This window comes from Notamacropus eugenii, chromosome 3 (genome assembly GCF_028372415.1).
Source record: "Notamacropus eugenii isolate mMacEug1 chromosome 3, mMacEug1.pri_v2, whole genome shotgun sequence".
NCBI classification, from domain to species: Eukaryota; Metazoa; Chordata; class Mammalia; order Diprotodontia; family Macropodidae; genus Notamacropus; species Notamacropus eugenii.
This window is the reverse complement of record NC_092874.1, coordinates 26,577,996-26,596,329: the sequence shown is the minus strand read 5'-3', so window position 1 is coordinate 26,596,329 and position 18,334 is coordinate 26,577,996. Positions and strand designations below refer to the sequence as shown.

Sequence of the window (18,334 nt, the reverse complement as noted above, 5' to 3'; positions counted from 1 at the left end):
TCTGCATTTGATAATCATATTTAAAGATTGGTGTTTTCCTAATTATACACATAAGAAAATAGAACAAAACATTTAGAACTATATTTAGGACTTGGTGGCCCTTGAGAAGGGGCCACCTCCACACTCCTAATGTTTGTTAGTCAAGGAGAATAATTTTTGTGCAAAATTTTTCAAGCTTCTGGGTGTACCCCAAGACAGTTTGGGGGGGGGGATAAGACTTAGGAGGATGAATTTATTGGATATTTTCAAAAACATCTTTTGTATAAACACATCTGTTTTTTTCCAGTGAAAATAAAGTTCAGACCCAAGTCAACAAAAGCATGACCGACACTGCAAATTAACTTCAACCAATTGTGTTTCAGCAATTACTTAATAAGATATATACAATCGAGGTCATTTTTGAATTGGTGCATGTAAGATCTTAAAAAGCGTGTGATCTGCCACTGTCACCATCAGAGCTTAGGCATATGGCAAAGACATATTACTTTACTTGTGTTTGTTTGAATGTGAAGTATGTAAACCTGAACTTAATATTGGTATGGAAGTAAAAAGCATCAAATTATCTGTTGTTTTCTCAATGATTTTAATTTTGGTAAACAAAATCTAATATGCTGGTTTCCTCCAAAAAACACTTATTACGTATTTGTAGCTTACAAACTTTATGAAACAATGCTCTCCCCACTTTTTATTTCAAATTGTTATAGAACAATCTAAACAAATAATTGTTTTAGGCCACATTTTATTCAACATACAAACCTTAAAATATAAAAAAGCATAACACACACGCACTTTTGATAAAGTTCTTTCCAACTCTTACATGTGTTACAAAAACAGCAACAATAATATAAGGAGATTAGGGGAGTTTTTCAAGGTGCCGGGTTCTCAGATTTTGGTGTCATTGACTGAGGTTGATGCTCATGATTCTTTTTCAAAGCTCATTCATATTTGTTTTTTTTTTAAATCAGAGTGATGCCAGAAGGGATTTCACCGAAATCGGATATTACTAATATTGTGTTCTTCAGTTTGATAAACCAGAGAGAAGTAGCTCTTCAGTCACAGCCCAAATGGAGGCTTTTCAGTTTCACAAAGTGGTTGGTGTGTCCTTCCTGCCCTTTGGCAAGTGTCTGTTGACTCTTCTTGTTCAGATGGGCTCAGAGCAGCTGCCTCTTGGTTGTCCCTACTACCAGGGCTGCTCATTTGTTCGTATGTAAATGTCTCTAGGCCTTTAAAATAAAATGTGAATTGTCTGTACAGACCAGTACAAGTGATTAATAAGCAGGTATTTTTCTTCCGTTTTTTTGTAGGACAGGTCTTTTTTTCATCAAAAATGTGATTTTATAAACTTGTTTTGTTTTTGTATTGATCTCCCTCCATGATTTGTCTTTGGTTTATGAAAGCCAAATGACTATTCTTTTGTTATTTGTTAGCTATAATTAATAAAATAATTGTTAATTACCTAGAAATTACGTCTCTTGGACTTTTCGTATGTCATGATTCTTATTGATTGATTGATTAAAACTAGGGATGTGATCATGGTGCTGTAGTCCTCGTGGTCATACCACATGCAGAAAATGTCATGCTCAGTTTTAGGCCCCACGTTTTTCAGAGGTACATTGATGAGCTGGAGGGCAGCCTGAGCAAGAAAGCCAAGAAAGCCTTGATGGGATTGATTGAAGGAATTGGGAATGTTTAACTTAGGGAGTATTATACTTTGGTGGGTGAGAGATGTTGTTGTTGTTCAGTTGTCCAGTCATGTCTGTGTCTTCCTGACCTCATGGACTGCGGTATACCAGGCTCTTCTGTCCTCCACTATCTCCCAAAGTGTGTCCAAGCTCATGATCATTACTTCCATGGTACTATCTGTCCATCTCATCCTCTGTTGTCTCCTTTTGCCTTCAATCTTTCCCAACATCAGGATTTTTTTCCAGTGATTCTGTCAGTTCTTTGATGCTCAGATTTCCTTATTGTATAGCTCTCACAGCCATACTTTGCTACTTTAAAAACCATAGATTTGACTGTAAAAATCTTTGTGGGCAAGCTGATGTTTCTTGCTTTTGAGTATGCTGTCTAGATTTGCCATAACTTTCCTTCCAAGGAACAAGTGTCTTAATTTCATGGCTGCAATCATAATCTGCAGTGATTTTTGAGTCTAAGAGTATAAGATCTGACGCTGCTTTCATTTCTTCTCCCTCTATTTGCCAGAAAGTGATGGGACTAGTTGCCAAGATCTTTGATGTTAAGCTTCAAACCAGCTCTTACACTTTCCTCCTCCACCCTCATTGAGGCCTTTAATTCTTCTTCACTTTCTGCCATCACAGTGTAATCATCTGCATATCTGAGATTGTTGATATTTCTCCCAGCAATCTTAATTCTGACTTTTGATTCATCCAGCCTGGCACTTTCCATGAAGTACTACTCATATTAATTAACTATATTAGGTGACAATATGCAGCCTTGCCCTACTCTTTTTTTCCAATCTTAAACCAATCAATTCCATGTTCAGCTGTGGTACTTTTTTTTTTTAAATTTATTTATTTAATTTTTAACATTCATTTTCACAAAATTTTGGTTTCCAAATTTTCTCCCCATTTGTCCCCTCTCCCCACCCCAAAACACCAAGCATTCTGATTGCCCCTATCATCAATCTGCCTTCTCTTCTATCATCCCTCCCTTCCTTTGTCCCCATCTTCTCTTTTGTCCTGTAGGGCCAGATAACTTTCTATACCCCATTACCTGTATTTCTTATCTCCCAGTAGCAAGAACAGTACTCGACAGTTGTTCCTATAACTTTGAGTTCCACTTTCTCTTCATCCCTCCCTCCCTACCCATTCCCTCTGGGAAGGCAAGCAATTCAATGTAGGCTATATCTGTGCAGTTTTGCAAATGACTTCCATAATAGTCGTGTTTTGCAAGACTAACTATATTTCCCTCCATCCTATCCTGTCCCCCATTGCTTCTATTCTCTCTTATGATCGTCCCTCCCCAAGAGTGTTGACTTCAGATTGCTCCCTCCTCCCATTGCCCTTCCTTCCATCATCCCCCCCCCCCATCCCTTTCTTCCCCACTTTCCTGTATTGTAAGATAGGTTTTCATACCAAAATGAGTGTGCATCTCACTCCTTCCTTGGGTCAAATGTGATGAGAGTAAACTTCATGTTTTTCTCTCACCTCCCCTCTTTTTCCCTCCACTAAAAAGTCTTTTGCCTGCCTCTTTTATGAGAGATAATTTGCCCCATTCCATTTCTCCCTTTCTCCTCCAAATATATGTCTCTCTCTCTACTTAATTTCATTTTTTAAAGATATGATCCCATCCTATTCCATTCACTCTGTGCTCTCTGTCACTGTATGTGCGTGCGTGCATGTGTGTGTGTGTGTGTGTATCTAATCCCACCAACTACCCAGATACTGAAATGTTTCAAGAGTTACACATATTGTCTTTCCATGTAGAAATGTAAACAGTTCAACTTTAGTAAAGTCCCTTATGACTTCTCTTTGCTGTTTACCTTTTCATGCTTCTCTTCATTCTTGTGTTTGAAAGTCAGATTTTCTTTTCAGCTCTCGTCTTTTCATCAAGAATGCTTGAAAGTCCTCTATTTCATTGAAAGACCAATTTTTCCCCTGAAGTATTATACTCAGTTTTGCTGGGTAGGTGATTCTTGGTTTTAGTCCTAGTTCCTTTGACTTCTGGAATATCCTATTCCATGCCCTTCGATCCCTTAATGTAGAAGCTGCTAGATCTTGTGTTATCCTGATTGTATTTCCACAATACTTGAACTGTTTCTTTCTAGCTGCTTGCAATATTTTCTCCTTGACCTGGGAACTCTGGATTTGGCCACAGTGTTCCTAGGAGTTTCTCTTTTTGGATCTCTTTCAGGAGGTGATTAGTGGATTCCTTGAATACTTATTTTGCCCTCTGGTTCTAGAATATCAGGGCAGTTTTCCTTGATAATTTCATGAAAGATGATGTCTAGGCTCTTTTTTAGATCATGGCTTTCAGGTAGTCCCATAATTTTTAAATTGTCTCTCCTGGATCTATTTTCCAGGTCAGTTGTTTTTCCAATAAGATATTTCACATTATCTTCCATTTTTTCATTCTTTTGATTTTGTTTTGTGATTTCTTGGTTTCTCATAAAGTCATTAGCCTCCATCTGTTCCATTCTAATTCTGAAAGAACTATTTTCTTTAGTGAGCTTTTGAACCTCCTTTTCCATTTGGCTAATTCTGCTTTTGAAAGCATTCTTCTCCTCATTGGCTTTTTGAACCTCTTTTGCCAATTGAGTTAGCCTATTTTTCAAGGTGTTATTTTCTTCAGCATTTTTTTGGGTCTTCTTTAGCAAGGTGTTGACCTGCTTTTCATGCTTTTCTTGCATCTCTCTCATTTCTCTTCCCAGTTTTTCCTCCACCTCCCTTACTTGATTTTGAAAATCCTTTTTGAGCTCTTCCATGGCCTGAGCCCATTGAATGTTTATTTTGGATGTGTGGGATACAGAAGCCTTGACTTCTGTGACTTTGCCTGATGGTAAGCATTGTTTTTCCTCATCAGAAAGGAAGGGAGGAGATATCTGTTCACCAGGAAAGTAACCTTCTATGGTCTTATTTTTTTTTTTTTTCCCTTTTCTGGGCATTTTCCCAGCCAGTGACTTGACTTCTGAGTGTCCTCTCCACACCCACCGCGCCTCCAGATCTGCCCAGCCAGGGCTTGGGGTCTGAGATTCAAATGCTGCTTCCCAGCCTCAGGGCTTTGGGTGGGGGCGGGGCTGCTATTCAGTGTGAGATTAAGTTCAGGTGCTCAGGTGGGGGCAGGGCTGCCACACGGGGCTCAGTTCTCTCAGGGGGTTTATGCAGAGACCTTAAACAATGGATCCGAGCTCCTGTCTGCCTGGGGAGCCCCTGTCTGCTGCTGCCTCCGCCCCTGCCTCAGCCTCCGCCTCCTGAGGGGGCCCGAGCCATGGGGGACACCCCACTCCCCTCTCGCCAGCCAAAGAGACCCCCTCATCGACCTTCAGCACCTGTGGGTGGAGGGACCTGTGCAGCTGCAGGAGATTCTGCCCCTGAAGTCTGCTGGGATCTGCTCCTCCCGGTGCTGTGCGGCCAAGGCAGGGCTGGGCTCTGCTCCAGGTCCAGGGCGCGACGGACACTTTGCGTTGGCTCCCCAGGGCTCCCCGGAACAGAAATCCCCTCCACTCCGCTGTTCTGTGGCTTCTGCTGCTCCAGAACCTGTTGGGAGTTCTTCCCTACAGATATTTTATGGGTTGTGGGTTTGGAGCTAGCATATGTGTATCTTTCTACTCCGCCATCTTGGCTCCTCCCCAGCTCTGGTACTTCTTGATCCACCTGCAGTTCTTCAGAAGATAGGATCATCTGCTACTCCCCTCTCTTTGAAGAATTGACACATTTTGTAGTGGTCCACACAGTCAAAGGCTTTAGTGAAGTCAATGAAGCAGAAGTGGATATGTTTCTGGGACTTCATTGCTTTCTCCATAGTCTAGTGAATGTTAGCAATTCAGTCTCTAGTTCCTCTGCCCTTTAGAAAACCAGCCTGCCCTTCTCGTTTTTCTTTGTTCACATATCGCTGAAGCTTAACTTGTAGCATCTTAAGCATAATCTTTTCAGTGTGTTAAAGGAACACAATTGTTTGGTAATTTGAATGCCTTTCTTTAGGATTGGGACATAAACTGATCTTTTCCAATCCATTGGCCACTGTTAAGTTTTCCAAATTTGCTGGCATACTGAGTACAGTACTTTAACAGCATCATCTTTCAGGATTTTAAATAGTTCAGCTGGAATTCCATCATCTCCACTAACTGTACTGTGAGCAGTGCTTCCTGAGGCCCACTTGACTTCATTCTCCAGGATGTCTGGCTCTAGGTCAGTAACCGTGCCATTGTGGTCAAGATCCTTCTCATGTAGTTCTGCTGTGTATTGTCGCTGCCTCCTCTTAATCACTTCTACTTCTGTTAAGTCCCCACCATTTTGGTCTTTTAGCATGCCCGTTTTTGCATGAAATGTTCCCTTGATATCTGTACTTTTCTTGAAGTGATCTCTTATCTTTCTTTCCCATAATCTTGTTTTATTTCTTTGCATTGCTCCTTTAAGGAAACCTTATCTCTCCATGCTGTTCTCTGGAATTCTGCATTCAGTTGAATATATCTTTCCTTTTCTCTTTCTTTCCTCAGCTATTTGTAAAGCCCCATCAGAAAGCCATTTTACTTTCTTGTTGTTTTTCTTTGGAATGTTTTTTGTTGCTTCCTCCTGCATTGTATTGTGAACCTCTGTCCACAGTTCTTCAGGCATGCTATCTACCAGATCTAGTTCTTTAAACCTATTCACACTTCCACTTAATGTTCATAAGGGATGTTCATAAGGGTCATACTTACACAATCTGATGGTTTTCCATACTTTCTTTAAGTCTAAATTTTGCAATAAGAAACTCATGATCTGAGCCACAGTCAGTTCCAGGTCTTGTTTTAACTGACTGTGTAGAGCTTATCCACTTTTGGTGGCTAAGTTTATAATCAGTCTGATTTTGATATTGACCATCTGGTGATATTCATGTATAGAGGCGTATTTGGGTTGTTGAAAAAGAGTGTGTACTATGACTAGCATGTTATCTTGACAAAACTCTCTCTCTGCCCTGTTATATTTTGTATTACAAGGCCAAACTTGCCTCTTATTCCAATTATCTTTTGATTTCCTACTTTAGTGTTCCAATCCTCTGTGATGAATGTGACATCTTTTTTTGGTGTTATGATTGGAGCATAGACTTGTATTACTGTGATGTTGAACAGTTCCTCTTGGATTTGAAGAGATAGCTTTGTCATTTTTGAGATTCTACCCCAGTAATGTTTTTCTTACTCCTTTAATTGACTGTGAAGGCTACTCTATTTCTTCTAAAAGACTCTTGCCCACAGTAGTATATGTAGTGATCACCAGAATGAAATTTACCCATTCCCATCTATTTAAGTTTACTGACACCCAAGATGGTGGTGTTTAAACATTCCATCTCCTATTTGACCACATTCAGCTTACCTTGGTTGATAGATCTTATATTCCAGGTTCCTATACAGTATTGATCTTTTGCGATATTGACTTTACTTTCATCACCAGACATATTTTCATCTAAGCTTCCTTTTGGCTTTGCTCCAGACCCTTCATTAGTACTGGGGCTACTTATAGTTGTCCTCTGCTCTTTCCCAGTAGTGTGTTGAACACCCTTCAACCTGAGGGGCTCATCTTCTGTTGTCATATCTTCAATCATTTTAATATTGTCCATGGAGTTTTCTTGGCAAAGATAGTGGAGTGGTCCCCCATTTCCTTCACTGGACCATCTTTTGTCTGAACTTTCCACTATGACCTATCCATCTTGGGTGACTGCACAGCATAGCTTATAGTTTCATTGAGCCACACAAACCTACCCTGGTAGAGAGGGGAAATCATGACGGTTTGTCTTCATGTATTTGAAGAACTTTCAAATGTAAAGAGTCTATTTGTGTGCTAGGCACCAGAAAAGAGAATTAGAATGATTATCACTGGAAAGGATGATTTTGTTGTCTTTGTGTAAAGGAAAGTTTTTCTAACAGTTAGCTATTCAAAAACTTATATATGAATGGACTTCCCTGGGAGGCAATGGGTTCTTTTTGACATGTAGAATGTGTGAAGGGGGAATAGGATAAAATAAGTGTCAGATGATCATTTGGAACCAGATTCAAGTAACAAGCATTTATTAAGTATTTACTGTGTGCCATGGTCTTGTGATAAAAAGTAAAAAATGAGTCATTTTTACTAAGATTCTCGAATACCAAGATCAGGAGTTTAAAATCTGTTGTGTAAAATCTATTGTATAACCTTTTGAGTGGAGAAAGGCATATGATTAGAGCTGTTCTTGGAAAGGCTGCTCAGGCAGCCTTTGAAGGACACATTGAGGAAGAAATAGAACAAGTGGTTATCCTTATCCCCTGACAGTTGGTGTTACAAGGGAATTACGCTGCACCATGTAAGTAACTAGTACTAATAGTGCATAGTAAGGCTAATTTCCATTGCAGTTTCAGTAACTGAGGGTTATAATTAAAGTTACAATAGAAATTGCATGTTAATAAGGAACATTTCACAACTGAATTTGATTTGTCCCCTTGAATGTTCATGTTCTGCCTCCTGGATCAGCAATGCCTTCCTAACCCTAAGAGTACTTCCTAAAGTGACCCATGCTCCCAAAGAGATGCTAAAGGCTCAGATCAGAGTAATGACAATGTCTGGAGGCTGGAAGGCTGCCTTTTTTGTCAGAACTTGCCCTGTTCTTTCCTCTGTTAGGAGCAGCACATTAGAGATAACTAACTGGAAGCTACGTGGTCATGTGGTAACCGTGCCTCCTATTTACATGACCATTTATATACCACATTGAACCTTGAGAAGTCAGAAATCTGTTGCTTCTGGCTTTATTTCACTAGGACATCATGCCTTTAACCAATCAAAACTAATAAAGCTAACAAGTGAGAGTGACCTCCTGTTGGCTTCAGCTGTTTTTTATTTCACAGCTTCCAGAAGGGAAGATTATTATGGAAAACAACAGAGCACCCAGGCTGGGTGTCTACTGGGACTTGAATTCAGAGTGTTGGCTATACATATTTTCAAATAAAATAACATTTTAAAATAAAAATACGGAGTTTAAATTATATATAAAAGTGAGCTTATTAAAAATCAGCACTTTTCCTCCCTCTTCCTAAATGTTACCAACTGCATTTTATTTTTAAACATCATTTTTCCCTTTATAATTAAGGAACTGGATCACTACTTTTTATACATCTCAGTAAAGAACAACTCATTTTATTATAATTTTTTTTCAAGGTATTCAGGGTTAACACAGCTAGTAAGTGTCAAATGTCTGAGGATGAATTTGTATTCAGATCCTCCAGATTGCAGGGCCAGTGTGCCCATTGTGCCACATAGCTGCCCCTAACAAGTCATTTTATTAACACTTAGATGTTTTCTTTTAAGAATGGTCAAGATATTTAGCCACAAAGATTATTCCAAACAGAATCCATTGCATATGCTAAGTTCAGGGAAATGTTATTCATTTTCTTATTAAAACTTAATCATCAGGACCTCCTGACAGTTATTAATCTTGATAAAAATGAAACCCTGTGGCCACTAGGGTCAAGTGTGCAGATGGATAAGATGACGGATCAAAAGGGTCAGCACAGTCAGTGATGAAACAGTGTAAGATTTCACTTGATACCAACTCGCTTCAGAACTGGCCTCATATCTGAATGGTTTATAGTGATCGTGTTGGAAAAACAGTGTAAGTGTTGACGACCAAATGCTGTGGAAGAGAACAGGAGAAGGGGGTGTGTCCATAGGGCGCCGTGCAGACGTGGTAATTGACAAGAAAGATCTAAGTTAAGTGCAGTTTTTTTTTCTGTAAGAAAGCATTGCTACTCAAATCAACCAACTTCAATGAATTATTCTTTACTTAACAAAAGATAATGTTTTATTTCAGTTATTTTGCCATTTGGATAGGATAAATGGTAACATATGGAACCCTTCTGAGAGGACTGGATTCCTGCCACAGCCAGGGGTATCCTTCCTTCCTTTTCTTTATCTGTTCCCCTGACTTCAGGCTACCCAGAAGCCATCGAGTGTGATTGGATATGGATTCACTAACTCATTTACCTTGTGTGACAAGGAAGATCACTAGAACTCTTACCATCAGCACCTTCAGGCCATCCCATGTGCCTCCCCGCCCAGTATTACTGATGTATCCTCAGGTCTTTGGGGTCTGACCATCTCTCCTGTGGTTGCACTCTTAGGACTTTCACAGAGTGGCTAGGTCTCATAGTGGATAATTTGCTGAGCCTAGAGTGAGGAAGATTGGAGCTTAAATCTGTCCTCAGATGCTTAATTAGCTGTGTGATGCTGGGCATTTAGGCTTAGCACAGTACCTAGCACATAGTAGGTGCTCTGATTATCTGGCTTTATTTAGATTTTTGCACCCAGTGCTTGGGACATAGTGAGCACTTTACTACTACTACTACTACTGCTACTGCTACTGCTACTGCTACTGCTACTGCTACTACTACTACTACTACTACTACTACTACTACTACTACTACTACCACCTCACATTCACATAATGCCCACTGTGTGCCAGGCACTATGCTAAGTGCTTTACAGACACTATCTCATTGGATGTTTACTACTACCTTGGGAAGTGGCTGCTTTTATCCCCATTTTACAGATGAGGAAACTGAGGGAAAAGTTAAATAACTTGCCCAGGGTTACACAGCTGGTATTTGAGTCCAGATTTGAACTCAGGTCTTCTTGACCCCACATCCAATGCTGTGCTTTTTCATTCGTTCATGTAGCCAGATCAGTGAATGTTTGATGATGAGCTATTCATTTGCGTATCACTGTAATCTTGTTAGAATACTGAGTAAAAGTGCTCCAGATCAAGCAGATTAATTCTGCATTTTCCCTTTATTACATTTATGACTTTTTTCTAGAGATTTTCCTTTTAGTTACAAAAATAAAAATACAAAATGTACACAGTATTTGCTTTATTTGACTGTGTACGAGGAGAGAAAGAAGAAAACAAGTATTTATTAAGCGCTTGCTGTGTACCAGATCCTCCGCTAAGCACTTTCCAAATATCATCTCATTTGATTCTCACAGCAACCCTGCTTTGTAGAGACTATAATTATCCTCATTTTGGTGAGGAAACCGAGGCAGACAGAGGTGAAGTGACTTGCCCAGCAAGTCAATCTCTGAGGCAGCATGTGAGTTCAGGTCTTCCAGACTCTAGGCTTGACATGCTATCCACTGTACCACCCCACTGCCTGTAAAAGTCATGTAACATCTGCTTCTGTAAAGTGAAGGGTTAATCTAGAAATGTTTTAGTTCTAAAAATCTGAGATTATGGAAGGCAACAAGGTGGCTCAGTGGATAGAGCATTGGGCCTGGAATGAGAAAGAACTGAATTAAAATGTGGCCTCAAACACTTACCAGCTGTGTGACCCTGGATGAACCTCTTGTTTGCCTTAACCCACTGGAGAAAGAAATGGCAAACCACACATATCATTGCCAAGAAAACTGCATGATCGGTACTGGTGTGCTGTGGTCCAGGGGATATGACTGAAGACTTAACAATTTTGTTCCATTTTTGCCTTACTACAAGTAAACTAATTCCACGTGAGATTATTTTACCTCTCAGTGTTTTTTTCTTCAAACATAGGATTAGAAGGTGCTGGTAACAGAGCTGGGTTTTTTACGGTGTTTTGCAAAACGTTGTTACCATAAGAAGTCATATGGTGCAAAATCTCATTCTCGAGATTTAAGAAAAGTAACCTGGCAGTTCTCTGTGTAGGATGGTTCTAAGTGTGTGAAGATCCGCAATTAGACAAATTCTACAAATTCTTGGTATTTATTGGCTTTTCAACTCATTCAGTATTGATTGTCCTCTAGAAATGCCGTTGCCTGGCAGCAGCTATCCAGAGCCTTCAGTGTCTGTTTTGGTCCTGACCTGAGATTTCCTTCCTGTACCAAGGCAGGTCAGACTGCTCTCAGTCTGCAGCCTCTGAGAGACGTGTCTTTCATAGTGATTATCATTTCAGTTATTTGCATGTAGAATAGTATGTTCTGGCTTTTTAACATGGTAACGTTATTTGGCCCTGTGAGTAATGAAAGGCAGAAGAATTTTAAATTGGATTTGTTGCCAAATAGTATTTGAGGAATTAGTTGGCAGCATTAGCACCATCACTGTGGATATATGAAAGTGCGCTAATGTGCTGTGTGGTACAAAGGAAAGATCCTAATTAAAAGCTTGTTGCTAAACAAGTGACAAAGACCTTACAAACAGTCACAGTTATTCCTGAAGAGCTGATTTGGTCAAGTGAGAACATATAAAGATAGGCCTTTATCCGATTGGCTCAGGACCCAGAACCATGCATGGCTGCCGGTCTTTAGTCGTCTGCTCGTAAATGGTACAGAAATGAGGCAGCACGAAGGCCGTCTCTTGTGAATTTCTCAGTTTAACAAGAATTAGATTTGGAGAATTGGCTGTCAGTATCAAGCAGGGCTTTTTGCTGGACTGGAGGTTGATACTTTACATGAGGGAAAGGGCATTTTTTACATGTACTTAGCAACACTTCAGAGTAAATACTTTCTCTGCTAGAACCCATAAAATCTAATGATTTTGTGTTAGTTCTGCTAGACCAAGGTGTTTCTGGTTATCAAGGTAGAGCAAGCCTTTCTGAAAACTTCTGGTCAGCATAGATCCAATCGAGGCATCCTGCTTCTCCCCTTGCATGCATCCCCTCCTCTCTGTTCCTGCTTTATCTTTGTGTGGGCATTTATTTGTTCTGACATTCAGCTCAGCGACCATCATTTTCCTAAAGCCTTCCTGCCTGCCTTTATCCCTGCAGGTGAAATAGAGCTCTCCCCCTCTTTCAGTGACCTGTAACACTTGGGATCTCTCCTGGGTTTTATTGCATCTTACTTTGTGTTATTTGTACTTGGGGACAAATTGTTCTCCTGCCTATATATGTTTATGTACATATATATGTGAATACACATGCACAAAGTATATGAACACACATATGTAAGTATACAGATACTGAGACTGAGGTCCTTTCTCCAGCTGAACTGCCAAGCACTCAGACTCTACTGCAGAAAGTGCAACTCCCATGAGCTGGCCATGTTGTTTAAATACCAAACATACGCTTGCCAGGAAGACTATTTTATGGAAAACTCACACAAGGTAAGTGCTCACACAGAGGTCAGGAGAAGCAATACAAGGACACTCTCAAGGTCTCTCTGAAGAACTCTGGAATCGATTGAGTGACATGTGAGACACTGGTACAGGACCTCCCAGCATGGCATGCTCACCTCAAAAAAGACACTATGCTATATGAGTGAAGCAGAATTGCGGTAGCTCAAAAGTAACAAATACACAAATTTAGAACCATCTCTATTCCAAATATTCATGTGGACTGTTTGTACTTGACCTGTGCTAGAGCCTTCTGAGTTTGTATTGGTCTGATCAGCCACAGTTGCTCACACTGAAGGACAAGAATGAAACCATCTAATCTGGTAGATTATTAGTTCCTTTAGAGTATGAACTGTTACTAGCATGGCACCTAATAATTATGTTACCTTGAACACTCTTAAACTGTTGAATACAATATTATTTAAAATTAAGTTAAAGTTATTTTTGTGATGAAAATATTCTTTGCTTACTGCAGTAATATTTTCCCCATTTGTCGTTTCAGACTTCACCAAATGCTGCAAAGACTCTGGGGTTCTTATGGTAGTAAAATGTCGAAAAGAAAATTCAGCATTAAAAGAATGCCTGATTGCTCAGTAAGTAGCTGAAAAACTGTGTTGTGTTTGTTTCCATATGTATGTGAAATAGTTCTGCCTCTAATGTACTCAAGAGTGTCCAGAGAAGGAATCAAGAGATCTCTGTTCACAGAGGCAAATTATTTCTCAAATAAATCGACCAATCAACAAGTATTTATTAAATGCCTACTATTTGCCAAGCACAGAGTTAAAAAGACAAAAAATGAAATAGGTCAAGGCATGTACATTCCTGTGGGGGAGGGAAATATGTATCTAGACAACTAAATACAGAAGAGATTGAAAGGAAATAAAAAGTAGTTTCCCAAGAGTCAGGGGGAAGCACTAACAACTAGGGGGATCAGGAAACACATCTTGTAGGAAGTTACCTTGAGCTGAGCCTTGAAGGAAATTCAGGTTTCTAATGTAGAGAGAGACAAGAGGAAGAAATTGGAGGGGTGAGGAAGAAATTTCCTTTCAGATCTACAGGTAGGAGAAGAAAGCGGGACCAAACAAGGGTAGAGAGGAGCATAGAAGATAAAATGCACAATTTTGGTTATATAAAATTTAAAAGCTTTTGCACACATAGAACTGATAACTATAACTAAGGAAAAAAGTTTTGCAGAAAATTTCTCTAAGGGTTCTTCAGTGCATATTTATAAGGAACAGATCCAAACCTATGAGAATAAGAGCCAAAGCATGTGAACAGGCAGTTTTCTAGGGAAGAAATCCAAGCTATCAATAAACGCATGAAAATGGTCTGTATCACTAGAGAAATGAAATAGCAAAACTACTCTGAGATTTTATCGAATGCCCATCTGATTGGCCAACGTGACAAAAAAAAAAGGAATGGCAAGTCTTAAGAGGTGCTGTAGGAAAACAGACATACCAGTATACTGTTGGGAAAGCTGGGTATTGATACAGCTATTCTAGAAAACAATTTGGAATTATGATGAAAAGGCACCAAACTGCGTCTTCTGACTCAGCAGCACTACTACTGTGCTTTTATGCAGCTCAAAGAGATCAAAGAAATAGGAAGAGGAACCATGTGCAGATTTTTTGGCAGATCTTTTATAATAGGCAAGAACAGAAACTAAGATAATGCCTGCCTGTTGAGAAACAGCTAAACTGAACTGTGGCATAGGAATGTTGTGATGTTTCTGCACTTAGGAATGACAGAGTAGAAGGTCTCAGAGAAACCTGAGAAGACCTGTATGAAATGAGGGAGAGTGATGAGAGCAGAAAGGGAGAGCACTTTATAAAGTAACGCCAGCTTGGGGGGGGGGGGGGGGGCGGGGCAGAGGGACATGGAGAAGCAAAAAGGAAAAGAGAGGCGTTATCTTTTTGGAACTTAGTATATGATTAGAAAGAAAAAAATGCATTTTTATGTGGTCTTTTTTTTTTTCCTGTTCTTCTGAAAATAGCCATTTTATTTGTCTGAGATAAACTAGGTGCTTCACCACCACTAATGATGATGGTGATGATAATTACTGTGTTTCATTTTTAAGATTTTCATACTAATTTCTTTTCCTATCTATAGCTATAAAAACCCAGATTTTTATGAAGAATGCAAAATGGAGTACTTGAAGGAAAGAGAAGAATTCAGAAAAACTGGAATTCCTTCTAAGAACAGGGTGCAGAAGCTTCCTACCAACTTTTAGCAAAATAGTTCATTATGAATAATTTTTACCCTAATTCTAATGGCAAGAGCATGAGGCACAAGAATCAGTATCTTTGGTTTGTCCCCTTAATATCATGGAAATAATTTACTTGTTTGAAATAAATATCTTTTATTAAATTTCTGTGTCTTTTAAGTTCTAATTTATTGATTAGAAGATGACTGAATAGTGGAAGGAATGTTTTTATGAATAAGATGGATGAACTATTTCCCTGCAGACTGTGGACCTCTAAGATCTGCTTGTTACCACCACCTGTCCAGGCTTTCCTGCTGCTTTCTCTTTACTGTATTATGTTCTTAATCACCTTTTATTCTTGAGTCATTTCATCGGTAGATGTTTGTTTCATTCCACAACTTGATAATAAGATCTGGGGGCTTCTTTCCTTTGCATAATCTCACTCCAGTGCCCATTTTAGTGTGATGTACCATAGTAGGTCTCCATAAGTGTTTAGTCAGTGTAAGTACCATTTCATTTGGGGGAGTGAAAACCCCTTCATCAGTCACTTTTCATACTTAACTCCAAGAGTGGGTGCAGATGTTAGGAACTAAAGACAAAATTTCTAACACGTGAAGGGGGTGGAGGGGGGTGTTCTTCTCAGTCATTGGTCTCAGGTTCTGTCCAAGGTGTGTTTGCATCTAGCCGTCTTTTCATTTTCATCAAATATGCATCCACTTGGTTGGCCAGCTGCTCCTTGGTAGAGTGACAAGTGAAAATCATTTTACATAACAAGAAAATGATGATCACAAAGAAGGGAAAGAGAATATGTTAGTTGTATACAATGTGGATTCATAGTTTATGTAAATACATTGTATCTTTTCATGGTAGCAGCTGAATTTGTAATATAATCTTTTGGAGGAAGTCTGATATAATCTAAAGTAAGTTTAAATAGATTTTTTAATTTGAACCAGGTTTAGAATAAAGACGCTAAATTAAAAATAAAAGAAGCAAGGCAGGCCCAAGACTGGAGACTATACAGAAGCCTCTTGCCTTTGTATTATCAATACTTTCGTTAAGAAAGGTCAAGAAGTATTGTACATCATGAGCAATAAACATCATAAGAATGCGATGTTTTATTTTAATAGACAGGAAATAACTGGTTACTGACATGAAAATCACTTCTGAAAAAGCTGGGTAGTCAGACCACTCACTGATTTGTTAGAGCAAAGATAAAAACAATATGAAACAAGTATAAGAGTGAGAAAAGATGGCACGCAATTGAGTCAAGTGCAGCCTGACCTACTTCAATGAGCTGGTGACACTAGAACACAGGAAATAGATGAAAGAAGTGGCATTGACAGGAACTATCACTTTCCTAAGGAAGTTCAACCAATGTAAATCAGTTGTAACAACAAAGAGAACAAAGAATCTAGAGATTGCTTCTGCCACAAAGCACTTACTCTCCTGCCAAGTGGCAAGTTACGACAGCCGAGGGCAGCAAGACTTTAGGACAGAAATGCACTTGCAAATCTTGCAGAGGGAAATAGTGGGAGATGAGTAGTATTCCCTCTTAAAAGTGAAAAACAGCACAAGGGGAAACACCCTAAAGAAAAGTTGTTGGAAGAAGTGAGCCAAGTCATCAAATGAAAATGGCAAAGATCTGTAAATGTCGGTTTGTATCACAAACTCTTTCATTGTGAAGTTCGGTGGAGCCTAGAATTTGTTCTAGCCTCACAGTATGAAGAAATGGAAGATGTACTGAACGACATAAAAATGGTACACACAGAAAAGTATACACTGAGGACGATGCAAATTTGAGGGCACTGAAGAACAATGAAAGATGAGAGCATATCAATAATTGGAAAAATTTTAAGATTATATTACTTACAAAAAAAGTGATTGAGAATATACCTCCTTCCCATTTCTGCAGCATGTTTTTTTTTTGAGAAAAATCATACTTGCTTCAAGAGCGTCCTTGGTGACAGTTTTAGAAGGAAATAGGCAGGCTTTCACAAATTGACGTTCTATCAGAGATCACCTCTTCAGTCACACAATTGACCAAAAAGTGGCAAATAAAAGATTCCACTCCACTTACTTTTTGTTGACTGTGTTGATTGCATCAAGCTCCAGAACACTGTGGAGCCTTCTAAAAGATACATCTATTCGCTCAAGAGTTTGGCCTGTCCACACAAGAAAAACCAAGCGATGAAGGACGCCTGTTGTCCGGATGTGCAGTTGGATAACTAACACCTACATCTGATCTAATATCAGAAAGCACCTAATTTGGACAGTTGCTGCAAGCGGACAATAAGCTGGACCCAGAATGGAACAGGAAGGGGCTAGGCTAGACTGGCTTTCTTAAAACAAAGGATTTTTTTTTTTTTTTTTAAAGGAGGTGGCAGTGGGTCAGACTATAAGAAAACTCCAAGTCACGGATTCAAATCCTGCCTCAGATACTTCCTAATTGTCTGACCCTCAGCAAGTCATTTAATGTCAGCCTCCATTTTCTCACCTGTAAAGAGCAGGTGTTACCTGTAGCATTTTCCCCACAGGGTTATGGTAAGGATCAAATGTGATCAACATTTACAGGTGGCAGAGCAGCTTGTGCTGGACTGAAGAGTAAGGATGACCAGAGCTCATGTCTCTCTGCAGATGTTTGACTCATGACCCTGGGCTCTTCCAGCCTGTTTCCGCCTTCTTCACCGGGTTGTTGTGAGGATCAGATCAGCTAACATGTCAAATGCTTTATAAACTCTAGTGCTCCCAGGAGTAAGTAAGATTCCCCAGTGGGCATCAGTCGGTTGGAGAAACAGAGTATATAACAATGTGCAGTAGCAGAAAATCCAAAGTACTTAGTGTCAGGAGACCTGGGTTTGAATCCTAATTCTGAACAAGCACTGGCACATCACCCAGTCTTTGGGAGCTGCATTTCCTCATCTCTATCCTACTCATATAGGGACTTCTTCCATTGATGTGCCTCAGTGGTGTCAAACTCAAACAATACGTAAGGATCCCTGTTGGCTCCTTACTGACTTAGAAAACCACATGTGAATGTTATCTGTCTTTTATTTATTTTATTAAGTATTTCCCAATTAGATTTTACTTTAGTTCTGAGTACTGGGGCATATTTAACACCTCTGATGTAGATCACAATGATAGGGGGTGATTCTTGAAAAAGTCCTCCAGGAAGTCTTAGGTTAGTGGTCATCTAATACACCTGCCAGAAAACCTCCTCTAAGTGTCCTGACAATGGAAGGATACTACTGGAACCATCAGCTGTTCCTGACTTAGACAAGCCCAGTGAAGAATGCTGGTTGTACAACTCTCTTATGACATTCTTTAGGCACCTTTTGCACAAGTCTTTGTTGGGAATGTATGCAGCTTACTAAATGC

General features: G+C 39.5%; 1 protein-coding gene across 2 annotated transcripts in view; it reads left to right on the top strand.

Annotated features, from left to right (window-relative positions):
• CMC1 (C-X9-C motif containing 1) overlaps positions 1–15,123 on the top strand; it is a 99,224-nt gene extending 84,101 nt beyond the window's left edge. For both annotated transcript variants that reach the window (XM_072651129.1, XM_072651128.1), the window contains 2 exons: positions 13,259–13,349; positions 14,866–15,123. In XM_072651129.1, coding sequence (XP_072507230.1) covers positions 13,259–13,349; positions 14,866–14,986 — 212 coding nt within the window. In that variant the 3' untranslated portion in view covers positions 14,987–15,123. The remainder of the gene's footprint in view (positions 1–13,258; positions 13,350–14,865) is intronic.
• The last annotated feature ends 3,211 nt before the right edge of the window (positions 15,124–18,334 follow it).